At 35.3% G+C, this 23,220-nt stretch overlaps 1 protein-coding gene across 4 annotated transcripts in view; it reads right to left on the bottom strand.

Moving 5' to 3' along the window:
• The window catches only part of DGKB (diacylglycerol kinase, beta 90kDa), a 1,124,393-nt gene that overhangs the window by 292,036 nt on the left and 809,137 nt on the right, over positions 1–23,220 (bottom strand). For all 4 annotated transcript variants that reach the window (XM_006880255.1, XM_006880258.1, XM_006880257.1 and 1 more), the window contains one exon: positions 18,653–18,848. In XM_006880255.1, the coding sequence (XP_006880317.1) occupies positions 18,653–18,848 (196 nt within the window). The remainder of the gene's footprint in view (positions 1–18,652; positions 18,849–23,220) is intronic.

Raw genomic sequence — 23,220 nt, forward strand, 5'->3', positions numbered from 1 at the left:
TGCTGTTATGCGAGGTGACCTTGCCCGGTGATGCCTCCTCCCTCCCTCTCTGGCCTGATTTTGGGTAGCACCTCAAAATGTCATGAATTTGTTAGACAGCTTGTGCTTTCCCATACAATTTCTTCTACAGAGGACTTCTATAAACAGTTGCATGCATTACCACCAATACATTACACCAACAGGAGGGAAACAGACTTTTAAGAACAGCAGATACAGCATGAACAGGTTACTTAGTTGACTTGGTCTCTGCTGGGGACCCAATAGGGGTGGTCATAGTTGATGTACTTTTGTGGCTTCTAGGGAATTAGAACTGTGGCCATTACAATTTAGATAAAAAAACACAGGACACAGGGAGGGTAATCAAAGTATGTGAACAAAAGTAACTGCTATACAGCATCATTTCATTATGAAGAAGATGTACTTAATGAGAAGATGCGGCACCAAAGAGTGAGCTGTCTAGACAAGGTGTTTCAGTTATTCTAACATTAGAAAAGGGTTGCTGCTGTTATTATGTGCTGTTGAGTCACTTGTGACTCATAATTACCTTATGCTCTATCCCTTGCCAGTCTTATTGTCTCTGACACTCTTATCTCCATTACCTCAAGTGACTGAATTAATCCATCTCATCAAGGGACTTTCTCTCCTTCGCTGTCCCTCCACTCTCCCAAGCATGAAATTTCTCTCCAAGGACTGTTCCCACCTTGCAACATGTCCAAAATATATCAGATGGAGGGAGCTCCAGAATCCTTGCCTCCAGGCTTCACCCTCTGCAGGACGAACTTGTTTGTTCTACTAGCAGTCCATGGTATATTCAATACTCTTCTCCAGCACAAAATCTCAAAGTCATCAAATCTCCTTCTATCATCCCTAGTCATTGTTCACCTCTCTGATGCATAGCAAGTAATTGCAAGGACCATGTCCTGTATCAGGCACACCTTAGTCACAAGAGTGACATCATTACTCCTCAGTATGTTGGAGAGGTCTCTGACAGACTTCCCCAGTGAAATTCATCTTTTTATTTCCTGGCTGCTGGTACCAAGAGTGTTGATTGTAGAGCCAAGCAAACTGAAGTTGTCTACAATTAATCACTTCATCATCCATTGTGATTCTGCCAATTGGCCCAGTGGTGAGAAGCTTTGTTTTCTTGATGTTGAGCTTCAATCCATACTGAAGGCTGCAGTCCTTGATCCTCTGCAGCAAGCACTTCAGGTCCTCCTCAGTTTCAGCAAGCAGGGTTGTGTCATCTGCTTAACACAGACTGTTGTCTACCTCCAATTCTGATGTCACAATTCTCTTCACAGAGACCAGCTTTCCGGATAATCTCTTCCGCATATAGATTGAAAAGATATGGAGCTAGGACACATCCCTGACACACCCCCTTCCCAATTTTGAACCATGCAGTGTTTCCTTGCTCTGTTCTAACGACTGCCTCCTGGTCCAAGTATAAGTTTTGCATAAGCACAATCAAGAGTTCTGGGATTCCCATTATTCTTAGAGTCAGCCACAGTTTGTTGTGATCCACACAGCCAAATGGCTTTGCATAGTCAATGAAACACAGATAGACATTCCTCTGGCACTCTGTTTCTAGCCAAAATCCATCTGACATTAGCTGTGATATCCCTAATGCCACTGTATCTTCTAAATCCAACCTGCACTTCAGGCAGTTCTTTGTTGATGTACTGTTCCAGCTGTTTTTTAGAATCTTCAGCAGAATCTTGCTTGCATGTGATATCAATGATATTGTTTGATAATTTCCACAATCTGTCAGATCACCCTTCTTTGGAATGGGCATTATAATCCATATTTATTGATGTAAGTATTCCATAGGAATTATTCCCTTCTTTTAATGTTAAATAAATAACAAAAATGCAAGGATGAGTCAGAATGACTTAGTGCTCACCAGATAGATTTATTTGCATAGATAACAAGTCATGAGAATTCCACTATTTTGCTCATAATACAGCTTTCCAGAAAAGAACACTATTTCAATAAGTTGGATTTTTCATTCATATTTTATATAAATCTGCGGTGCCAGAATTACCTCTGAGAATGTCTGGTTAGCTCTCCTTCGATAGTCAGAATCACTTTAAATCTTTGCCATTTCTGCATGATCTTTATTTATTCATTTATTATTTGCCAGTGGAACATGATACTGTTCCTCAGTCAGTTTGCTGTTCTGTGGTAGAAGTGAGGCTGGCAACTACATCATTCGTATTTCAATGGGTCAACCACGGTAAACAATTTCTCTAGAGTTTCTAGATCAAGACACACTAAGATGCAAGATTGGCAAAAGAAGTTTGAATTAATGATTCATTGAAAGTCGTTTTTTGGGGGGTTTTTTAATTTTATTTTTTTATTCTCTCTTTTTTATTAATTTCTATGAACATTTGCAGAGATTTTGGATTTCCATTCATTCATTGTTGCACTTTTCTCCCCGTCCACCACACCTCCATCCCCAGTTGGATTTTTTTAAACTACTGGTTTACTTACAATGTATACATTGTTTTTCTCGTTGGATCTTTCCCATTTCCTTTTTGCACCCCTCTCTCCACCCATCAAATTCTGTGACCCTATGAATAAGCACCCCCACTCCCACTCATCCTCATCCCTCTGCTCCCTTTTCCCTCCTTGGGTCCTCATACTCATTCTACAGTAATGGTCTTGGACAGTATTTGTCTTTATGAGACTGAGTTCACTTAGCAAAATGCTCTCCAGTCCCTCCCAAGTAAGGTAGTAATTTACAAAATCATTGCCCCTGCACGCTGTGTAATATTACATTGTGTGAATGTACCATGATTACTCAATCCATTCCATTGTGGTTGGACATTTGGGCTGTTGCCATGTTCTTGCTAAGGCGAATAACACTGTCATTACACTGGTATACAAATCTCCATTTGTGCTTGAGTTCTCATTTCCTCAGGATATATTCCAAGGACTTGAAGCTGGGTCATACAGAATTTCTATGTCCAGCTTTTTGAGGAAATACCAAATTGTCTTCCAGAGTGATTGTACCATTTTACAATCCTACCAACAATGTATAAGAGTACCTATCTCACCACATCCCCTCTAACATTTATTACTTGCTGCCCTAAACTTTGCCACTGCTACAGGGGTAAAATTGTATCTCCCTGTGGCTTTGATTTGCATCTCTCTTATTGCTAGTGATTTGGAGCATTTCTACATTTTTCTGTTGGCCATCTGAATGTCCTCCTCTGTGAAGTCTTCCCATGTATCTTGCCCATTTTGTCACTGGATTATCAGTCTTTTGGCTATCCATTGTATGTTCAGCACACTTCTCCAATACCATAGCTTAATGGCATCAATTCTTCTCCTGTCATCCTTATTTATTATCCAGATCTGAAAGGCATAGTAAGTGATCAGAAAGACCATAGTCTAAATGAGACACACTTTAGTCTTCAAGCTGACATCATTACTCCTCAATAATTTGGTAGGTCCCTAACTGCAGACTTCCCCAGTGCACATATCTCCTGATTTCATGACTGCTTGTACCAAGCGTGTTAATTGTGGATCCAAGTAAGGTAAAATTATTGACAGCTTCAATCTTTTCTCCATCTTTCATGATGTTGACTATCAGTCCAGTGTAAAGAATCTGCAAAAATGAATGAATGAAAATCCGAAATCTCTGTAAATGTTCATTAAAATTAATAAAAATTTTTAAAAAACAAACAAAAAATGCAATGTACATGAATGAAACACAATGTATGCCAAATAATAATACTGGAATCCTACTTTAGTTTTCATAGATGAAGATTAATTCAATATTCCATAAGCAAAAATGTGAGAGCTAAAATCTATAAAACTCTTAGAAGAATATTTACAAGTAAATCTTTTTGATTTTAGAAGCTGGACTCTATGAACAGGAGTATGACATCAGGATCAGAGGGAGATTCCTCAATAATTTGTGTTATGCAGATGACACAACCTTGCTTGCTGAAAGTGAGGAGGATTTGAAGTACTTGTTGCAGAAGATCAAAGAATACAGCCTTTTGCATGGATTGCATCTCAATGTCAAGAAAACAAAGATTCTTTACACTGAAAGTATTTTAAAAAGCAGCAGGACATTGATGTTGAGCTGGAGGTTGAATCCCTGAAGTTTGAAGACACTGAAAATATGATTAGGGAAGAGTTGGATTCTTAAAATATTTAACTTTAATGACATACATGGAGTAAACTTTTAATAAAGGATATTCACTTACAGATTTTTTTTCTTAAACGTATAGTAAGACTTTGCCTCACATACTCAGGCATATTATTATAAGGGGATAGTCTTTGCAAAAGCGCATCAAGCTTGGACAAATGGAGAATCAAAAAGAGAGGAAAACCCTCAACTGGATGGATTGTCACAGTGACTGCAACAAGGGCTTAAGTACAGTGGACACCGTTAGGATAGAATTAGTCAGTGTTTAGATATGCCATACATATGATTGCTATGAGCCAAAGGACACTGTCGTGATTTTTTTTTTCCTAGAGTTTTGTCCTCATTTATCAATTAAAATAAAAATAAAATCCTTCTTTTTCTTAAAAGGACATTTATGTAGTCTGGGCTTTCTGACCAAACTAACACATAAATTGAATTAAAGAGGTCTTCCTCTCCTTCGCCGCCCTTCCACTCTGCCAAACATGACGTCCATCTCCAAGGACTGGTTCCTCCATGCAACATGCCTAAAGTATGTCAGACGAAGCTTCAGAATCCTTGCCTCCAAGGAGCAGCCTCTCCAGGACAAACCTGTTTGTTCTCCTAGCAGTCCACGGCATATTCAACTCTCTACCACTATAGCTCAAAGGCATCAATTCTCTTTCTACCATACCTAGTCACTGTTCAACTCTCCAATACATAGCAGGCAATTGCAAAGAATATAGCCCAGATCAGGAGCACGTTAGTTTCCAGCCTGTCCTCATTGCTCTTCAGTACTCTGGAGAGGTCCCCGACAGCTGACTTTCTCAATGCAATTCATCTCTTGATTTCCTGGCTACTGGTACCAAGAGTATTGACTGTGCAGCCAAGTGAACTAAAACTGTTAACTATCTCAATCTCTTCACCATCCATACAGATGCTGCCAGTTGGTCCAGTGGTGAGAATTTTTGGTTTGGGTTTGTTTTTTTTGTTTTTTGTTTTTTTTTGAGATTGAGCCTCAATGCAGTCCTTGACCTTCGTATTAAAAAGAAAAGGTTGAGCAATCTGTTTCAAATAAGACTGTACGGGGTTGAATCCTTTGGAACAATTCTACTCTGTAACAGAAGTGGTCAATATGAGTGAGAATTGACTGGCAGACAACCAACTACAGAAGGTTCACCAGGTATCTTTTACTTCAATTTTGATGAATGGACTGACTGATACAGTGAAGGAAAACAGAACTGCAATATAATCTAATTCCACTTCAGGAACAAAGTGCTTCCACTTTTAAGGAAGAAAGCATGAAAAGTCTGGCAAAAATCATCCCTGATTCATGTATCATATCTTTATTGGGCATAATTGCCAGACAAATTTAGACTAAGAATTAAGGTATACACTTGCCTGTGATTATGTGGATAATTTATTTCACAGCACAACCAGAATATTCCTGAAAAGCTAGATTGGCTAGACTTTGTCCTTGTGCTTTGATCCAGTTCCTGTAGAAAGATATCATACTTAGTAAAGCGGAGGGTTTGTGAAAGGAGAAGGCCGGCCATGGCAACGGCAATGGGTTCAAACCATAGCAGCAGTTGTCAGAATGACACAAGGCTGGCAATGTTTTGTTGTTTCAAAGGGAGTTGGCATTTACTCTATGGCACTTAAAATATAACAACAAAGTGACATCAATAATAATATATTCAGTTATGAAGTGACATGCTCTAGACCTGTTTTTGTTTTTAAATATAATTTTTTTACACATGATTCTTTTTTATTTTGAAAGACATTTTAATAATAAATTCCATGAACCTGTCTTTAATAATCTGAACATGGAAAACACTTTCATGCTAGATGATTTTTTTATTTCTTTACTATTTTTCTAACTGGATATATTGAAAATTTGTATGAAAATGATATAGCAAGAAAATAGGTTTTATGTAGCGTTTGGATCAAGAACTACATATTTTTAAGCATCAGTGAGGGAGAAAAAAAGTCAGTATGCTAAGATCTTTGCCAGATGAAATTGAAATTAAATCTTTGTTCATAAGAAGTATTCTAAATGCTTCCTGTAATTAAATAATGTTCTAAAATAATGTTTGACATATTTATGCTTCATGGTAGAATTGAGTTGTTATGAAAGCAACTGATTATTTCATCAGACCAGACACACATTACTAATTTCAATATTAACGGTTAGCTTTAATATATTTTAAAAGGGTTCATGGTACTTAATAGACCTGTCTTCTACATGAAATGAACAACTGTTGAGGGAAATGGAATTGTTCAAAGATAGATTTTCTTTCTGCCAATCTATGAAATATAATAATTTCCTTCTAATGAATCTCTCAATGAGAGAGTAATCCTTCAGAGCATGAACAGGTAAAACATAATGGTAATGGGAACTGTTTGTAAATAAAAGCATGGAATGAGATGGTTAGTGTGTGCCATATTTATGATATAATTAGAATAGCAGGCATTCATCAGGCATTTGAACTTCTCAAAAAACCTCCCCAGGGGTCATTTAAATTAGTCGTGTTTATCCATAGATGAAGTTTTGGCATGTGTGTGTGTGTGTGTGTGTGTGTGTGTGTGTGTGTGAGTGTGTCTGTGTGTGTGTCTGTGTGTGTGTTTATTCTTAAGTCTTATTTTAAATGGCTGTCACCAAATACTATCCTGGCATCAACATTTAGTTGAACTTGTTTAATAGATTGCAGTATCCAAGAGACATAACCCCAAACATGGGGGTAAAGTATTGATTTTATAAATTCACTATCAAAGGAAAAGGGACAGAATTTTTGCTAACCGGGAAAACTGATTCTTCAGTGACAAAAGGGCCTAAGAGGACAAGAAGTTTATATAAATCTCAATTGAATGTCTCAAAATAGTGGACTAGATACCATTCCTTTTATATGTAAATTAATTCTAAGTAACAGAACAGGATTCTTGGAAAATAATCCATGGTTACAGAACTCCAGTGGTTAGTTACTTTGATTGCCTCAAATTCACACAGAGCGAGGGAAGGGAAGTGAATGGTGAGATTTGAATCTGTCAGGAAGAAGGTGGTTTTGTTCTCTATGAGACGTACTTTTAATTCTCACTAGTTAGATAAATGTTTGCAAGAGTAATGATGTGCTAAACTATACCCATCTCATCATATCTATCAAGGTAACCAGAAAAAAAGAAATGCTAAGAAAAGTAAAATAAAATTCCGAGAAATACCCTAATCTGACTGAAATCTCTAAGCAAGATGTTCCTCTAAAATGGTACAATTAAGATTTCCTCTCTTAAAAAAAAAAAAAAAGATTTCCTCTCTCAATTTGGTTACAATCTTGGTTATATTTTCCATAACATGGGGAAAGTGTTTTCTTAGAAAAAAAAAAAACAGGCATGTTCGAATTTATATTCAAGTTTTGTAAATAAACAAGTAGGGGGGGAAAAGCATCTAACAAAAAACCCCAAACAAAAAATACACCAGCAAAAACCCAACAAGGGCATGACAATGCTCAGCGACAGTTGTAGTTAATTTTTTTATGACAGCCTTTTTGTGATTATAACTTTTAAGAAGTCTACTTACTTTATTGTTCTATATTCTGATTATTACAAAATACCATGGCAATTTTCTAAGGAGACAACTATGTGATATACTTAACTCATCAGCTACAAAATATAGAACTTTATATTTAAAAACTTGGCCCTGATTTGGAAACTTTATGTAGCTAATATTTTAATTTATGCTCTGAGAGTATAACTTACTTTTGACATATCTTCAGTCAATATTTATTTAATTTGGAAATATTTTCTATTTTCACCACTGTACATATTAAATTAAAATTATCATGCAGACTTAGCCAGTTTAGATGCCCTGCCTATTATTTTAGTGGTCTCAGCATTTAGCTACAAGTATCACAGAAACCGATTTTCCAAAATAATTTGTCTTTGATTTCCTGACTGCTGATGCCAAGAGAGTTGATTGTGGAGCCAAGAAAGCTGTAATTGTTAACAACTTCAATCTCTTCTCCTTCTCCATCTATCATGGTGCTGCCAATTAGCCCAGTGGCTAGTAGCTTTGTCTTCTTCATGTTGAGATTCAATCCATGTTAAAGACTACAATCCTGGACCTTCTGCAGCATTTCAGGTCTTCAGTTTCAGCAAGCAAGGTTGTGTCATCTGTGTAACACAGGCTATAGATGAATCTTCCTTCAATTCTGATGCCACATTCCTCCTCATAAAGCCCTTTCACCCCCGAATATCTGTTCTGCAATTAGGATGACAAGGTATGGAGGTAGGATCCATCCCTGACACATTCCTTTCCTGATTTTGAACCAAGCAGTAGATTTCTGCTCTATTCTGAAGACTGCTACATGGTCCAAATGAAGGTTTAATATAAAAACAGTGAGTGTTCTGGGATTCCTGTTTTCCTCAAGTTTAACCACAATTTGTTGTGGTCTACACAGTCAAATGCCTTTGCATAGTCAGTGAAACACACATAGACATGCATTGGGAAAATCTGCTGTCATGATCTTTGCACTTACTTGCTTTGTATCAGAGAGCTGGACAATGACTAAGAATGATAGAAGAAGAATTGATGTCTTCAAACTGTGGTGCTGCAGAAGAATCTTGAACATACCATGGACTTCCAAGAAAACATATAGGTCTGTATTAGAGAGGGTAAAACAAAATTTCTCCTTGGAAGCTAGAATTTTGAAGCTCTACCCCACATACGTCGGGCATATGGCCAGGAGGGACCCATCCTTGGAGAAGGACATTATGCACAGAAGGATGGAGGGACAGTGTAGGAGAGGAGGACCATGGATGAGATGGATTGATATAGTAAGTGGGCCAGTGGTTGTAAGGTGTCAGAATCAGTGAGACTGGCTCAGGACAGGGTAGGGTACAGAGCTGTTGTACATAGAGTCACTATCATTCACATGTGACACCACAGCACATAGCAGCAACATAACAGAAATGTTTGCAGTGATAATTTTACCACTCATAACAGCTTTCAACATTTTATAGAAAATAACTACTGAAAGCATTCAATTTTTTCATTACTCTTTAAAGTAAGAAAATCAATATATGGAAATTAAGGTATTCAGTCTTAGAATACAGGTAAGATAACAACCTGAGCCTCGCTAAATATTTCAAGTTAATAAATATCTTTTTTAAAACTCCAACTACATTAGTAATATGGCCAGTCCATACATTTTTAAAAATTATACTCAAAATTCTACTAAAAGTTATTTTCTCTCCAACTTTTTCTGATTCATTATGTGAAAGGAAGCCACTCTCAGCGCTGTTATTTCCACATACCTCCTCTCTCCATTTATCCAATTTCTACTTGTAACCGAGAATGAACTCTCCTTTTTTTTTGTTTTCTTTTGTTTTGTTTTTAAGATGGTGCAAGGTCAGGCAGTGTTTTATTTTTATTTTGTGGTACACAGGGCATCATGAATTGAAGCTGGTTTGATGTAACAATGACAAAAGAGACCTCCTTGTCATCTTTTCTCTTGCCTCTTTTTCCCCCACATCATCAAGGAAGTCTGCTGTCCTGAAATGAGTGGATAGTGATGGGAATACAGCTTTCATTTCTACAGTCACTCTGAAAGAAACAAGTGCTAGCACCCCAGAGAACTCTTCTTTTTAAATGAGTATGTTTTGGTAAATAAAAATAATTTTACTCCTTTACCAGCTGTGCTTTAAGAGAGCTATAGGAGGAAGTTTGTATATAGAATTACACTACATGTCAGATTTCAAAAATTTGACTGTTAAACAAGGTAAAATAGGCAATGATAAAAACTACAGAAAATGTTTTATAAAGCTCCTGAAGGAAGGTAGTGATATTCTAATGATTTCCATCTAGGTATTGGACATTTATTCATGTATTTGTTGGCCATTTGAATGTCTTCTTTGGTGAAGAGTCTGTTCATATCCTGTGTTGTTGTGGACAAACTGGAACCTTTATTCACTGTTGGTGGGAGTGTAAAATGGTTCAACCACTATAGAAGGCATTATGGTACTTTCTCAAAAAGTTGGAAATAGAAATAGCATTTGATCCAGCAATTTCACTACTGGGAATAAACCCTAAAGAAACCAGAACTGCCACCCAAGCAGATATATGCATACCTATGTTTATTGCTGTGTTGTTCACAATAGTAAAGAGATGGAAACAACTGACGTATCCATCAACAAGTAAATAGATAGAGAAGCTGTGGTATATTCACACAATCAAATACCATACAGCACTGAAAAACAAGGAATTAATGAAATATTATATAAAATGGAATATCATGGAGGATATTAAGCTGAGTGGAAATATCTCAGTCACAAAAGGACAAATACTGCATAATGTCTCTCTTACAAAACAGGACTGACATCAGAAAAACTAAGGAAAGAGAGGATAAATAACGTACACTGCATTAAAACATATGAGGTAAATAACTGCCTCAAAAAATATGAGGGAAACAACTGCTTAATGCATGATTAGGTATTATTTGCATGACAACAATCCAGAATAAGTGCTAAATAGTAAACTGGACTGGAGTGGGTGTGGGGAATTGTACAACAGTGAAATTTTTTTTTTCCAAAAGAAAAATGAACTGGGGGTGTTGAACAAGGAGGAAAATGAGAAACAATGAATGAATGGAAATTCAAAATCTATAAACTTACATTGAAATCTCAATTAAGAAATGATTCTTAAAAAGAATAAAAATAAAATATCTAGGAGTTGCAATTCATATTTTTTTCATAGTGTTTACAATGTCATGTAAAATAGAAACTTTACAAATCCTTCATAATACTTATGCTTTTAGAGGATAATTAGGACAAAATAAGATGCTATATTGTTTATTTTTATTACTCTTTTTTTTAAGGTATCAAGATTGCACTCTGTGAAATTACAGAGACTAGTCACATACAGATATCCAGGTGTATGATGTCAGCTTAAATTATAAAAAGTAATTTTGAAATATCAACAGATTTATTAAAATATACACTTTTATTTACATTATCTCTTGCTGGAAAATTCCAAAGGAAATAGTTCAACAGTACATACAAATAGGAACTCCTTTTGAGCTGTCACCTTAAAGATTCCTCCAAATTTTGGTATCTGTATATTTCAGTCAATGATATTATCATGGTACTAGGGTATGCCTATATTTTTTTTCTGAAAAGCAACATTTTAAATGCTGTGATCTTTTGCAATAATTTAACATCTAGTATAATATTATAGCATTAAATATTTTTTTGTTTCTAAATTTAATTGATTTAATAGCTTAGTTTAAATGCTGGGAAATTGTTCTGCTTGCCGGTGTTTGAATGCCAAAGACATCATCTACAGCTCTAAAATGAATGTTGCAGTTATATTTAGACAACTTAAAACACTGCTTCTAAATTATCTTAAATAGCCCACAAATGTTTAGAAAAATTGGTAATAATTTATGACAAATGTTCATTATGATCAACTTCTAGATAATTTTAAGTCTTAGAAGGTGGAGTGTGAGAGCTTTACATTTAAATGCAGTTTGTGCAATTTTATGGGCTATATAATGTACCAGGTGCATGGATTAATTTCTTCCAGAACTCATCATTTCCATATTAAAGACAGAGATATTCAATCTGATAAACTTAAACATACTTAGAAAATGAACTCCATTGCTAAGATTTCACAAATGGCATCTCATTTATTTTCTTTGGTCAAAATAGTTTGGATGCCTTATCAGTTTTCTTCTTACTTTCTGCTTGTATCTGCTTGTAACAATAATTAAGTCAATTGATGTGGAGAGCCTGTTTGACAGATGCATTTCCTTACTGCACATGGTCTAAAAGGCTTTGCCTTCTTCTCTAAGAACATAGTACAGATATAACAAGAAGGTAGAGCTGAAGGATTTGTCAGATGTGAAGTTTATGGATAATCTGGGAGACCTGTAAAAGGGAACCTTTATGCTGTAGTGCATAACACATCAGACCACTAACTGAAAGGTTAGTGGTTGGAATCCACCATCCACTCTACAGGAGAGAGATAGGATGTCTCCTCCTAAAAATATTTATAAATCTATATGGGCTCCTATAGTCTCAGAAACTGATAGTCACTATGAATCAGGTCTATGATGTGGAACAACAGGACAGCTGTAGCTAGGGATCTACAGTAACTTTTATTTTTGAAGATTATAAGCAATAAAGATAATATTTACAGCAACGATTCACATGTAATAGCCCCTCTACTTGACTTAGACTCATAGCAACCTTTCATTACGTTTCAGAAACTAAAAATGTTTATGAAGGAAGACTACGTGTCTTTTTTCTCAGAAGGGAGGCTAGTTAGCAACCTGACACATCATACACTAACCTACTAGGGCTTTTTTGAAGGTCTCCAGGTAGCACGAAAGGGTTCAATTGCTAACCTAAAAATTACTGTTGAACTGCCATAATGGTGGTACAAAAAAAAAAGCCCTAAACTCCACTCCCTTTAAAGATTACATCCAAGAATACTCAATGGTACAGTTTTACTCTGTAACAAGTTAGATAAATAAGGATCAGATAAATTCACTCCAATTTACAAAATTATGAATTGATAATAGGAAGATTTTTGTTGTTGTGTACAGTCAAGACAGAACCAATCCATAGCTGACCCTCCAAGAGGTTTTCAGAGTGAGTAAATCACATAGGAGGAGTGGCCCATCTTTCTCCTGTAACACCTGGTTGGACTTAAACCATGTATGTTTGCACTGGCAATGCAATTCATTACCGCTAAGCCACTTGTTCCCTAACACGTAGATAGATGATGGTAAGTTACAATTAATACCCTGGTGCACTTTCCCAAGCTTTCTGTTTCTTTACCACCTTTATACCATTTGTTCTGTGTGCGTCTAATCCCACTACATTTGTTTTTACTCCATCTTTACTTCAATGGATTTATCTAAAAATGAAATCAAGCAACTTCAATCCATTAGCTGCCTGTGAGTGAAAGATGGCAATCTCTCTTGTCATTTACAGACTTTGAAAACCTACCTGTGGGTCATTTATGATTCGGTCCTGACTATAGAACAAACAACAAAAACTAAAAATGAAAATCAATAACCTTTGATACAAATATAGAAGTTGTATAATAAGAGATACAGAATGACAATGATCAATGGGGTGGCCTAGTGGCAAAAAGCTGTGCTGCAATTCCAAAGGCATGTGGTTTGAGGCCACCAGGTGCTCCATGGGAGAAGGATGGGCCATCTCCTACACCATTAACTGCCTCTGAAATCCCACTGGAGGCTCAGCTATCAGTCACTTCTGACTCTAAGGTACACAACAAAATCAACATGATATATAAACAACATAACAAATATAATATTCTGGACAATATATTAAATATACTCTGGTGGCCCAGTGCTTAATGCACAAGGCATTTTGTAGGTGAAAGTGTGTCAGTCAGCTTTCCTAAAGATGTACAATTTTGTAAATGCTGCGGGAAAATTCAACTCTGTTGTACCGGGTCACTATGAGTTGGCATCAAGTGGATGACAGTGGACTTAGGGTGTTTGTTTTGAAATACTGTAATACGCTCATTAGTTTTAAAAATAAACTTTTACAGGATGGACAGTCTGACTGTTTTTGTATGCAAATGAGGAAGACCCTGTTCGCCCTGGTTTCAAGCTGGAAATCCAGCTGTATCCTACCTTTTGGAAAGTTTTAACTATAATTACGTTGCACAATGTGTTTCAAATTTCTTAAATAACATTTTCAGTACAATTTATGAGTAATGGGGCTATTTTAAATAAGGAGTTAAGAAACAAGTTATTTGCAATGTTTGACTCATTTTTTAATTAATTTCTTCACTATGGTTTGGTTTATAGTATTGGGATATCTTGATCTAGAAAGAAATGTAACTGTAAATAGAGTGAACTTTATATACCTCGTTTGTAAACCTCTGCTCTTGATTTGATACTAGAAAGCGGAAAAATAGGCTTGTCTGAACAAAATTACAATTTGAACAACTAACATAGTGCTTATAGTCATCAAGAAGTCATTACTATCTGGTTAAAAATATTCATTCTAAAGGTATCTTAGAATATAACTTTTCAACTCTTTCAAGAAAAAAGAATGATATATTGCTACTTGCACTCTGTCAGATACTTCAAAATTTCACCTATTTGGTTTTCTTATTCTGTATTTAGCTGACAGGTTAAGTTTTAATGTCATTGCTTTTCTAAGGTGACAGCTGTAAGGGTGCTTAAATCTCAACTTAATAAAGAAATAGATATGACTAACATTTTTTAGAGATGTTTTAACTAATGTAGATTTCTTTATAACCAAGCACATTTCCAAAATAGGATTTACATTTGTATTTAATACATTGCTATTATCACTTGTTTTCACTTTCATGGAGGTTAAAACATATTTTATTATGATTTTGGTGAAATAGGAAAATAGGCACTGGTATGGATTTTTATGCCGGCTTTAAAGCATGTGGAAAATAGAGTCCCCTAAGTTTGGCAGCCTTTTAACTGCATGTGAAATTCATGTGCTGTGATGGTAATAAACTCATTTGTACGCTGCTTCCTCATTGGGCACACACAGATACTTATTTGGTAATACAAGTTGATGATTTGAGAATCATTAATAATACAAATAATTTTATAGGGCACAACTTAATCTTTGTGTTTACTATAGTTGTTCTTTATTTCCTAATTTTTCAAATGTGTGACAATAATAAATCTGAATCAAGTTTTTACAGAACTATTGAAAGATTGCTGTTATAACTCAATGGAACACAATTTGAAAAATAATGTTTTAGCTGAAGGCCTTTATTTCTTTTAAAATGCAAATACCTCTACTTTCATCTGCAATCAGTCATTTATACATTAACGTGAATGAATTTATTAGACATCTTTCTGAAGTTTGGATTTAATTCAGAAAAGGGGGAGGAAAAAATGAACTCAGTAGTGAAAGGAAATGGGAAAGATGATTGAATATTAAGGAGACTAAGAGGACTGAAGACCAATCTGGTCTATGTTACAATTTTGCTTAAAGATTATGTTTAGATATGATACACTCCTATGTATTTTAATAAAATAGCGAGGAAAATGTCTTCAGAATTAGAAGTGCATGAGCATGAGTATGAATATGTTTCAGAATTACATCAAACTGTTTTTAGAATATTTTGCTGGAACAATGGTTTAATTAAGTGAACTACAATTTTTCACAATTCTTCAATAAGTTAACAGTAAATTCCCAAGTATCAAGTGCACTAGATTGTAAACTGTGAATGTTCTCGAATGTGGTTGGCAAATTAAATATACAGAAACCCCTGATCATATATTGCTTTTTAAAAATGAAAATCCAATGTTCCACATCTGCTTTGGTATTTTTTACTTTGCCAGTTTTAAGTTAGGGGTTTTTCTAAAAAAAAAAAAAATCAAATTTACCCCTATAATTTGAAGTGTGCTGTTTTGAGGTGTTGAGGAGTTGAGTTGAACTCATAAAAACCCTACAAATAACAGACATGAACCCTGTCTTAATATCAAGTTCATTGCTACAATCATACTATTTCAATCACATGGTTGACTGTCTTCCTCTCTTTCACTAGTTTTCTACCTTTCCAAGCATGATGTCCATCTTCTGGTAACATGCCCAAAGTATGTGAGATGAAGCTTGATCATCTCTGCTTCCAAGAAGCACCCTGGCTGTTCATGCTCCCCAACAGACCAGTTTTTTTGGCAGACCAGGGGGTATTCAGCACTATTCTCCACTACTTAAAAACTTCAGTTCTTCTGTCATCCATATTCATTATCCAGCTCTCAGTAGCATATCAGGTCTGATCAGGTGCAACTTAGTCTTTACACTGGCATTATTGGTCCTCATTTTGAGAGGTATCTAACTCCAGACATTCCCAGTGCAATACATCTCCTAATCTACTGACAGCTAGTACCCCAAAATAAAATACAATTAAAACTATAAGTATAATTTTAAAAATAGAACAAAATTAGTCATTAAATTATTCTGTTCTTGCTTATACATACTGTGATTTTAAAAAACCCCGAGTTCTGCTGTTTCTTCATCTATGTACTGAAATATTAGTCATATACACACAAACACATATGTATTCCTAAGAAAATAGTGGAAGGTCAGCTAAAGAGAAGACTTTCAACAATATGAATTGACATTGAAACCATAAAAATGGGCTTGAGTATAGCAGAGATTGTGAGGAGGTCGCTAAGAGTCCTAGTCAACTCAATGGCACTTAACGACAACAAGAAGCAGCAGCAAATCCTCTTTGCTATTTCATAAGCAGAGCATGATCCTTAGAGTTCCAGACCAAAATGCAAGGATACGGGCTGATGTGAGAGAGCTTTGCCCAGAGCTATTGCACTGACAGTATAACACCTATGGCTGATTTGCCTGTGCTTTATACCAAATATATATATTGCTGAAAAAAAAAAAACATACAAAATTAGGGAATGAAACCAGGCAAATGGTAAGTCGCAACAGCTCTCTGGGTTGTACAGACACTTGTCTTGGAGCAATATAACCACATGTCTTACGAACATTCAAACAGCCCAGAAGGTGAATGGAGCTGGCAGCTGAACCATTGAGAATGAATTCAGATAAATATCTGGAAACTGTTGTTCAACGTATAAAGGACATGCCAAGTATAGAGATGTAAGGATTAAATAGAAAAATAAACCTGGAAATTGGTTTGTACATCTACACTGTACAAAACATTTTCAGAGAAGGCAGAAATGAGCACATATGCATAATTACAAAATATGTAGCACATATAGTCAGTAGATTTTTTCTATTTGGCTCTTGTATGATCTTTGAACTAATAAATCACTTAATTTCTTAATTACTCTTTTTAGAAATCTTTTTTCCTGTACAAAGAAAGATAAATAAAATACTGTAAATAATTCCTAGAAAAGAATTATATGTGGATCCACTAGTGGCATAGCCACAGGGCTTTGTGCCCACTGTTCCAAGGACCTCATTTGTCTGGCACTTCAAATCTACCAGTGGGTTCATAAGGGAGGAAAAATGGCACTCTCTTCCTGTGAAATATATAGCCTCTGAAAACCTGGAGGAGGGTCAATTATGAGTCAGATCCAACTGATGCCGACATGTGGAGTTGAATTCTTAAATATTATTAAGAGTTAAATTATTACAACTTGTTTCACTTCATTTTAAAACTAACCTACTATGCACCTTCTTTTCTATGTTCTATGCCCCTAAAACAAAGTTCCTCTGTGTTTCCAATCAGTTATATCTCTTTCATGAGTATAAAAACACTGTCATTGCTTTGGTAGATGCTTGCATCTATCAAATTAGACCACTTTTTTGAGACTACCTACAGTCACCAAACCTCCCATAATTGACTGACTGTAATTACACCATCAATCTTTGCAACCAGCATGGTCACTAAACTCCATACAATAGCAGTCACGACCAGCTACTGTAACTTCAATTATCTGGTGACATCAAAATACAATCAACATGCCCATCATTATTACTAAGTGCACCTAAAGCAATCGTATTTTATTTTAATCTAGTGTTTTTAATGGACTCAACGTTATAGTCTCTTTAAAATATCTCCTTGATAACATTTAGCTGAACCAATGTATTTCCCTCTCTATCTCAATGCCATCAATGGTTTCCAGTAAATCATAGAAGGTAAAAGAAAAATATGACATATATTAAAGTATGATCAGTGATTAAAATAGCACCATGGTTTTTATCCTTGTTAATAAAAAGATCTATCAACAAGAAATAGCTTTATGTACCAATGTAACCTTTATCACACTGAGGTTTATGATTTTGATACATATCACTTTTGGACTGGAAATCTGTACAGAAGGCAGCACCTTGATCCAAAGCTATTTAGTTCTGCTTCATTAATCCTTTGTCCTCTGTTTTCCAGTTCTCTTTCCTACTATTAACTTTTTGGAAAACTATCAATTGATAACACAATATATTTTATATATTTAAATATGCTATGAACATAGTTGTGGTCCTTAGAATAATAGTTTAATGTGAGATCACCCCAATATCATAGTTTGTTTAAAGAAAGTGAAAAATAATCTATCTCCAAGCAGATCTTAGAAAGGCCTGAGCATGGCCGTTGTGTTAGCTTCATATTTCCTGACCAAGATAAGCTCATTCTAGATGTTGACTACTCAACAGTAGTTGTTTGTCATTAAGTTGGAACGGACTCCTCACTGACCCTCCAGCAGGTTTTCAGAGACAGTAAATCACGCAGGAGGAGAATGGCCATCCTTCTCCCACAGAGAAAGTGGTAGAAGATTTTAATCTATAACACATACTTCTTTAGTATTCAATAAATATTCACATGATTTTTTTTTCTGAAGGAAGGACTACCTTCAAAAGAGAACAAGAAAAACCAACCTAAGATAAATATAACCAGTTCATTCATGATACAATATAACCACTTACTCAAACTGGATAATATAAACTGTACAAGAGTATAGATTTATAGCCTTTCATCTTCAATGGAAAAATCTCTAATTTTAGAAAACTTACCTTGACTGGCAAACTTCAGCTCTTTGGCGTCTGTAAGTGTAGTCCTTTTGTCAGATCCTTTTTTTTCTATTCGGCGGTGGCTTCGTCTTTTCTTAGACTCTCCCCAAAGGTTGGATCCTCCATGCATGCTTGGTATATTCAGAATTGCAATTCCTTCCAGAGAGATGTTTATTAAGTCTATCTGTACTCCATCACACTGATCAGTAAAAAGAAAGAGAAACAAAACCAGAGCAATAATTTCTCTTCTCTCCTCACTTTTTGCTCTTGTATTCTCTTATCTTCTAAGAAGAGCTTTTATAGCCAATTCTTTTAATTTCTAAATAAATAAGTCAAGATCACTCAATTGGTCACCTAAAGTGTGAATATAAATCAGCCACTAACCTGTTATCACTAATATTCCTTAAAAATGATAAAATAAATCATATCCATCTTTACAGAAAAAACTATTGGGTAAGGCACAGGCTAGTGTTTGCATATACAATCAGCAGTAGAGAACTTGACTATAGGAAATTCACTTTATTTAGGAGCAGAAATTTTAATGATTACCCCTTATGTACAGGGAACAAAGTTGAAGGGAAAGTAGATGAAAAGGATTCAGGGTCTATTTTTTTTCTCAGCAATTAAAATATTTTTAGGGCTGCTTTTCAATAAAGATACAGTCATAAAACAGCAATTCAAAGAGATTAGAATCACATTGGCACATTCCCGGTTTGTTTTTATATAGAAGAAAGTTCTTAGCAGAGTGTTAAAAACAGAGAGACTAGGGCCCTAAATTAATGTGAAGGCTGGCTAGGTGAGAGGAATGATACTAGTATTGAGAAAAGGAATTTTCAAGTCATCACTACTTCAAAAATGCTAATACAATTAGGCTGAAAAAGAAATTTAATTACACAGCCATATTTTTATAGTTTATAGCCAGAAACTTTCTATTATTAAGAATCATGGAGCTTGCTACCTAATGACACGTTGCTGAATTCGAAATGGTCACCTAAATGCATTATTTAGTTAATGGACATGCATAAAGAGTGGCACAATGAATTTGTATCTTTAGAATTCTTTTTTATTAATTTCTTTCACACTTTCTAAAATGACACTTAAATACATCCCAGAAATAATTTTTGTTCAGTTTCCAATAAGACAAGTGGGGAGGTGACTTGAAACAATGCATTTTGCTTTACAAAGACCTATGTTAGGGATGAAAATGCCATGATATTTATCTACAGTGGGATTTGTTTCAATAACCTTGTTTCACTTCAGAAAAAAAATATTGCTGATCACTCTAACAGACTCTCCCTCATAAAAACCATGATGTGGAGACTGAGAAGAAGTAATGTTCAACTGAATCAATGACAATTAAAAATTTTTCCCCACATCCTTTCTCTCTCTCTCTCTCTCTCTCTCTCTCTCTCTCTCCCTCTATGCTCCCTCTATGCCCTCCCCTCTCTCTTCTCTCATACACACACCCCCAAAACTGTGAAGTAAAGCAACACTTCTTGAGCCTACTTGGCAGGGGTGGAAACAAATTCAAGACAAAATGCCAAGTTTCATTCAATTTGTTTCAACGAGAGAGAAATCAAGGTTTTGATGATGCCTACTTTTTAAAAAGAAAAAAAATTCAGAGACAAGTTATTTTTCCTCCTTTTTTATGTATTAAATTAAGATGATTTCTTTTTACTAAAAGATTCTGCTCATGTGTATACTCACTTACCGCCATACATTCTAGATAAACAGATATTAATTTCATAATTAAAAGTAATCTTGTGTAAATACCCTGCAGGCCTCAATGAATCAAACACATACTGTGTGTCAGGCCTCCCACTGTCTTCGAGTGGAATGTACTGGCTGGATAATTAGATAGTACATATTTTTTAACCTTATTTGCATGCATATTATATCTTTTGCACACTGACAAGCAGCAGTAACAACAAAAGTCAGATTACCACAGGGAATTCCCACAAAGAAGTCTTCATTCCTTATAATTTGCAGCCTAAATTAAAATAATTTGATCTTTGACAAGGATGAAATGTCAAGCCGAAGGGGGTCCTCTACAAGCCACGGCCTGTGGCTTCTGAAATCTGCCTAATTTATGTCAGTCACTTCTTAATACATATTTAAGTATTACACGAAAAAGATGATAAATATGCAATCTGACACCTTTGGTATTTCCCTGCTGTTAATTTATAAAGGTCTGGCTTCCCCCAAACTGACTAAAATCATTTAAATAACAGAAGAATTGTGAAATAAGCTGGAGCCAGAGCCCAGCTTCCATTTTCACTCAATATTGAACACAGCAGGTAGTACACTAAGACAATTATTTGACTTAGGCCTTAGTGCCCCACTGTGACAAGTTACTTTCAGAATTAGTAAAGGAGTATTTCTTTGTTCATCTATAGCAGGAGAAAAAATAGAGGGTATGTTGCAAATAGGTCCCCCCTCCTTTTAATTGAAGGAGCAGCATTACATGTGACAATTGAAAAACATCAATGTATACTATTATCCATGTTTTCACTCTTTAGACTCTTGTCCCGTGTAGTTTTCAGGAAACAGTAAGTAGCTCTCTGAGAAAATGGAAAAAAATAAAATCAAGAAGTCACAAAAGAACAAGGACTGACGAAGAACATTGCAGTTCCTGTGAGAGCAGGACAATGTACTTAAATAAATTGCTATTTATTAATGATTTGTTTCCACTAGTTCTTGACCCCAGGCTCCCTTCCTCTGTTTGCTTTAGCGTGATGTTCATTAGTCTGGAAAATTTCAGAAATGGGTCTGACGGAGACCAGAAATTGCAGCACACCAGTTGAGTGCATGGAAATAAAAGCTGAGGTGAAAGCTATGAGATATAAACAAGTTACAGTACTGTGTCAGATAATATTTTCATCCTCTTTGGAGATTTATGACTTTTAAAAAGGTAGTTCTCAAGAAAAAAACATAAAAGCTTAAAAGCCAACCGCCTCAGGTAGTCAATAAATTCTGAATATTTTTAGTAGGTACAATAAAGGACATTAACATATAGCTCCATAGAAGTTGTTTGCGGAGTGCAGTGCTATGTTGTCTTTGCCACACCATTCAGTTTGGAAATAGATTTTATTGTGAAGAAAACTTAATTTTCTGATCTATGTATTTAATACTATCTTATAAATGTGCTTTGGGTCATATTATACAGAACTATTAAAAATAAGATTTTCATGTAAACTTAGTGTTTCAGAGTTTAGTAATATGCGAATTGACAGGAAAATTAAAAATATGTGTAGAACTTTGGAGGGAAATATATACATATATAATAAATCAAATGTGATACAACTAATGCTAAACTTTATTATTTTTTTTGGTATTGTGTTGGATTTTATGCTTGGAGTTTAAAAAATGATGTAAATTTTCTCACTGAAAAAAAGTGTTGTTTAGTTCATTGCATTCAATGAGGGACAGTGGAATGTCAAATAGATTTGCTTTTGGATAATTTTTGACATAAGACAAAATCGTATATGTAGTCACAATAGTAATCCTGCATATTAGACACAAAGAACTTCATAATGCTTTCTAATATTGTAAAGTGGTGGAACTGACATTCTTGTTGTAGTTAAACTTTATGTGTTGAATATATTTTATAATTTGCCTATAAAGTACAACGTAATGCAGAACTGTGTCTTATGAGACAGTTTAGTGTTAGCTTACAATCCAATGGAAAGAAGCCCAAACCTTGCAAAAAAAACTGATGATAGGTGCCCTGTAACTTATATAGATGCACAGTTTTTTGAGCATGTTGGTAGGAATAATAAGAAAATCACTGACTTGAGGATGGCTGGATATTCTTAAGGAGAGTCACTGTGGCTTATTAAGATATCAAGCATCAGCCATTAGTAAGTACCAGCGGCAAAGCATGGTTTTACAAATGCTTCTTTCTTTTTTTAGCAGATTCTATGAAAACAGCTGCTGACACAGTGGTTGAAACTCTTAGGTGCTAACCAAAAGGTCAGTACTTCTAACTCACGAGTCACTCTCTTGGGAGAAAGATACGGCAGTCAGCTTCCTTTAAAATGTAAAGCCTCAGAAACACGCGGTACAGTTTATTGTGCCCTACCAGGCCACTATATACTGGAAAAGACTCAATAACAGAGGGATGTTTAACCATTAAAGCACTAGTTGTAAATACTAACAGCAAATGAGTATAGTTCTGCACAATGGCTTCTTGTTTTGTTTTGATCCTATGGATGCTGGAAATTATTGATGGTATATTAGAAATCCTTACCACAACTTATCTTACTTAAAAGAGCTTCCAATAAGCATATCGGTTGGTCAATCACTTCTATACTGGTATCATTTACTCCTTACTCCTTTCATTAAGAAAAAGCATGACACATTTCTCTTAAAGACATGTCAACAATATACAGACATTCACCCTTTCCTTGAATCTCCTTTCTACAACATTCCCTACAACTTTTCTTCGTTTTTGGAGTAGTTGATCTTCATTTCGGATTTTAGGAAAACAACTTTTGTTTTCTTTGTCCCATTATATCAGCCACACTTTTACCTGTTGTTGTTACTTGTGATCTCAGGTATTATCCAATTGT

This window comes from Elephantulus edwardii, unplaced genomic scaffold (assembly GCF_000299155.1).
Source record: "Elephantulus edwardii isolate Elephantulus edwardi_28Jun2011 unplaced genomic scaffold, EleEdw1.0 scaffold00007, whole genome shotgun sequence".
Taxonomy (NCBI): domain Eukaryota; kingdom Metazoa; phylum Chordata; class Mammalia; order Macroscelidea; family Macroscelididae; genus Elephantulus; species Elephantulus edwardii.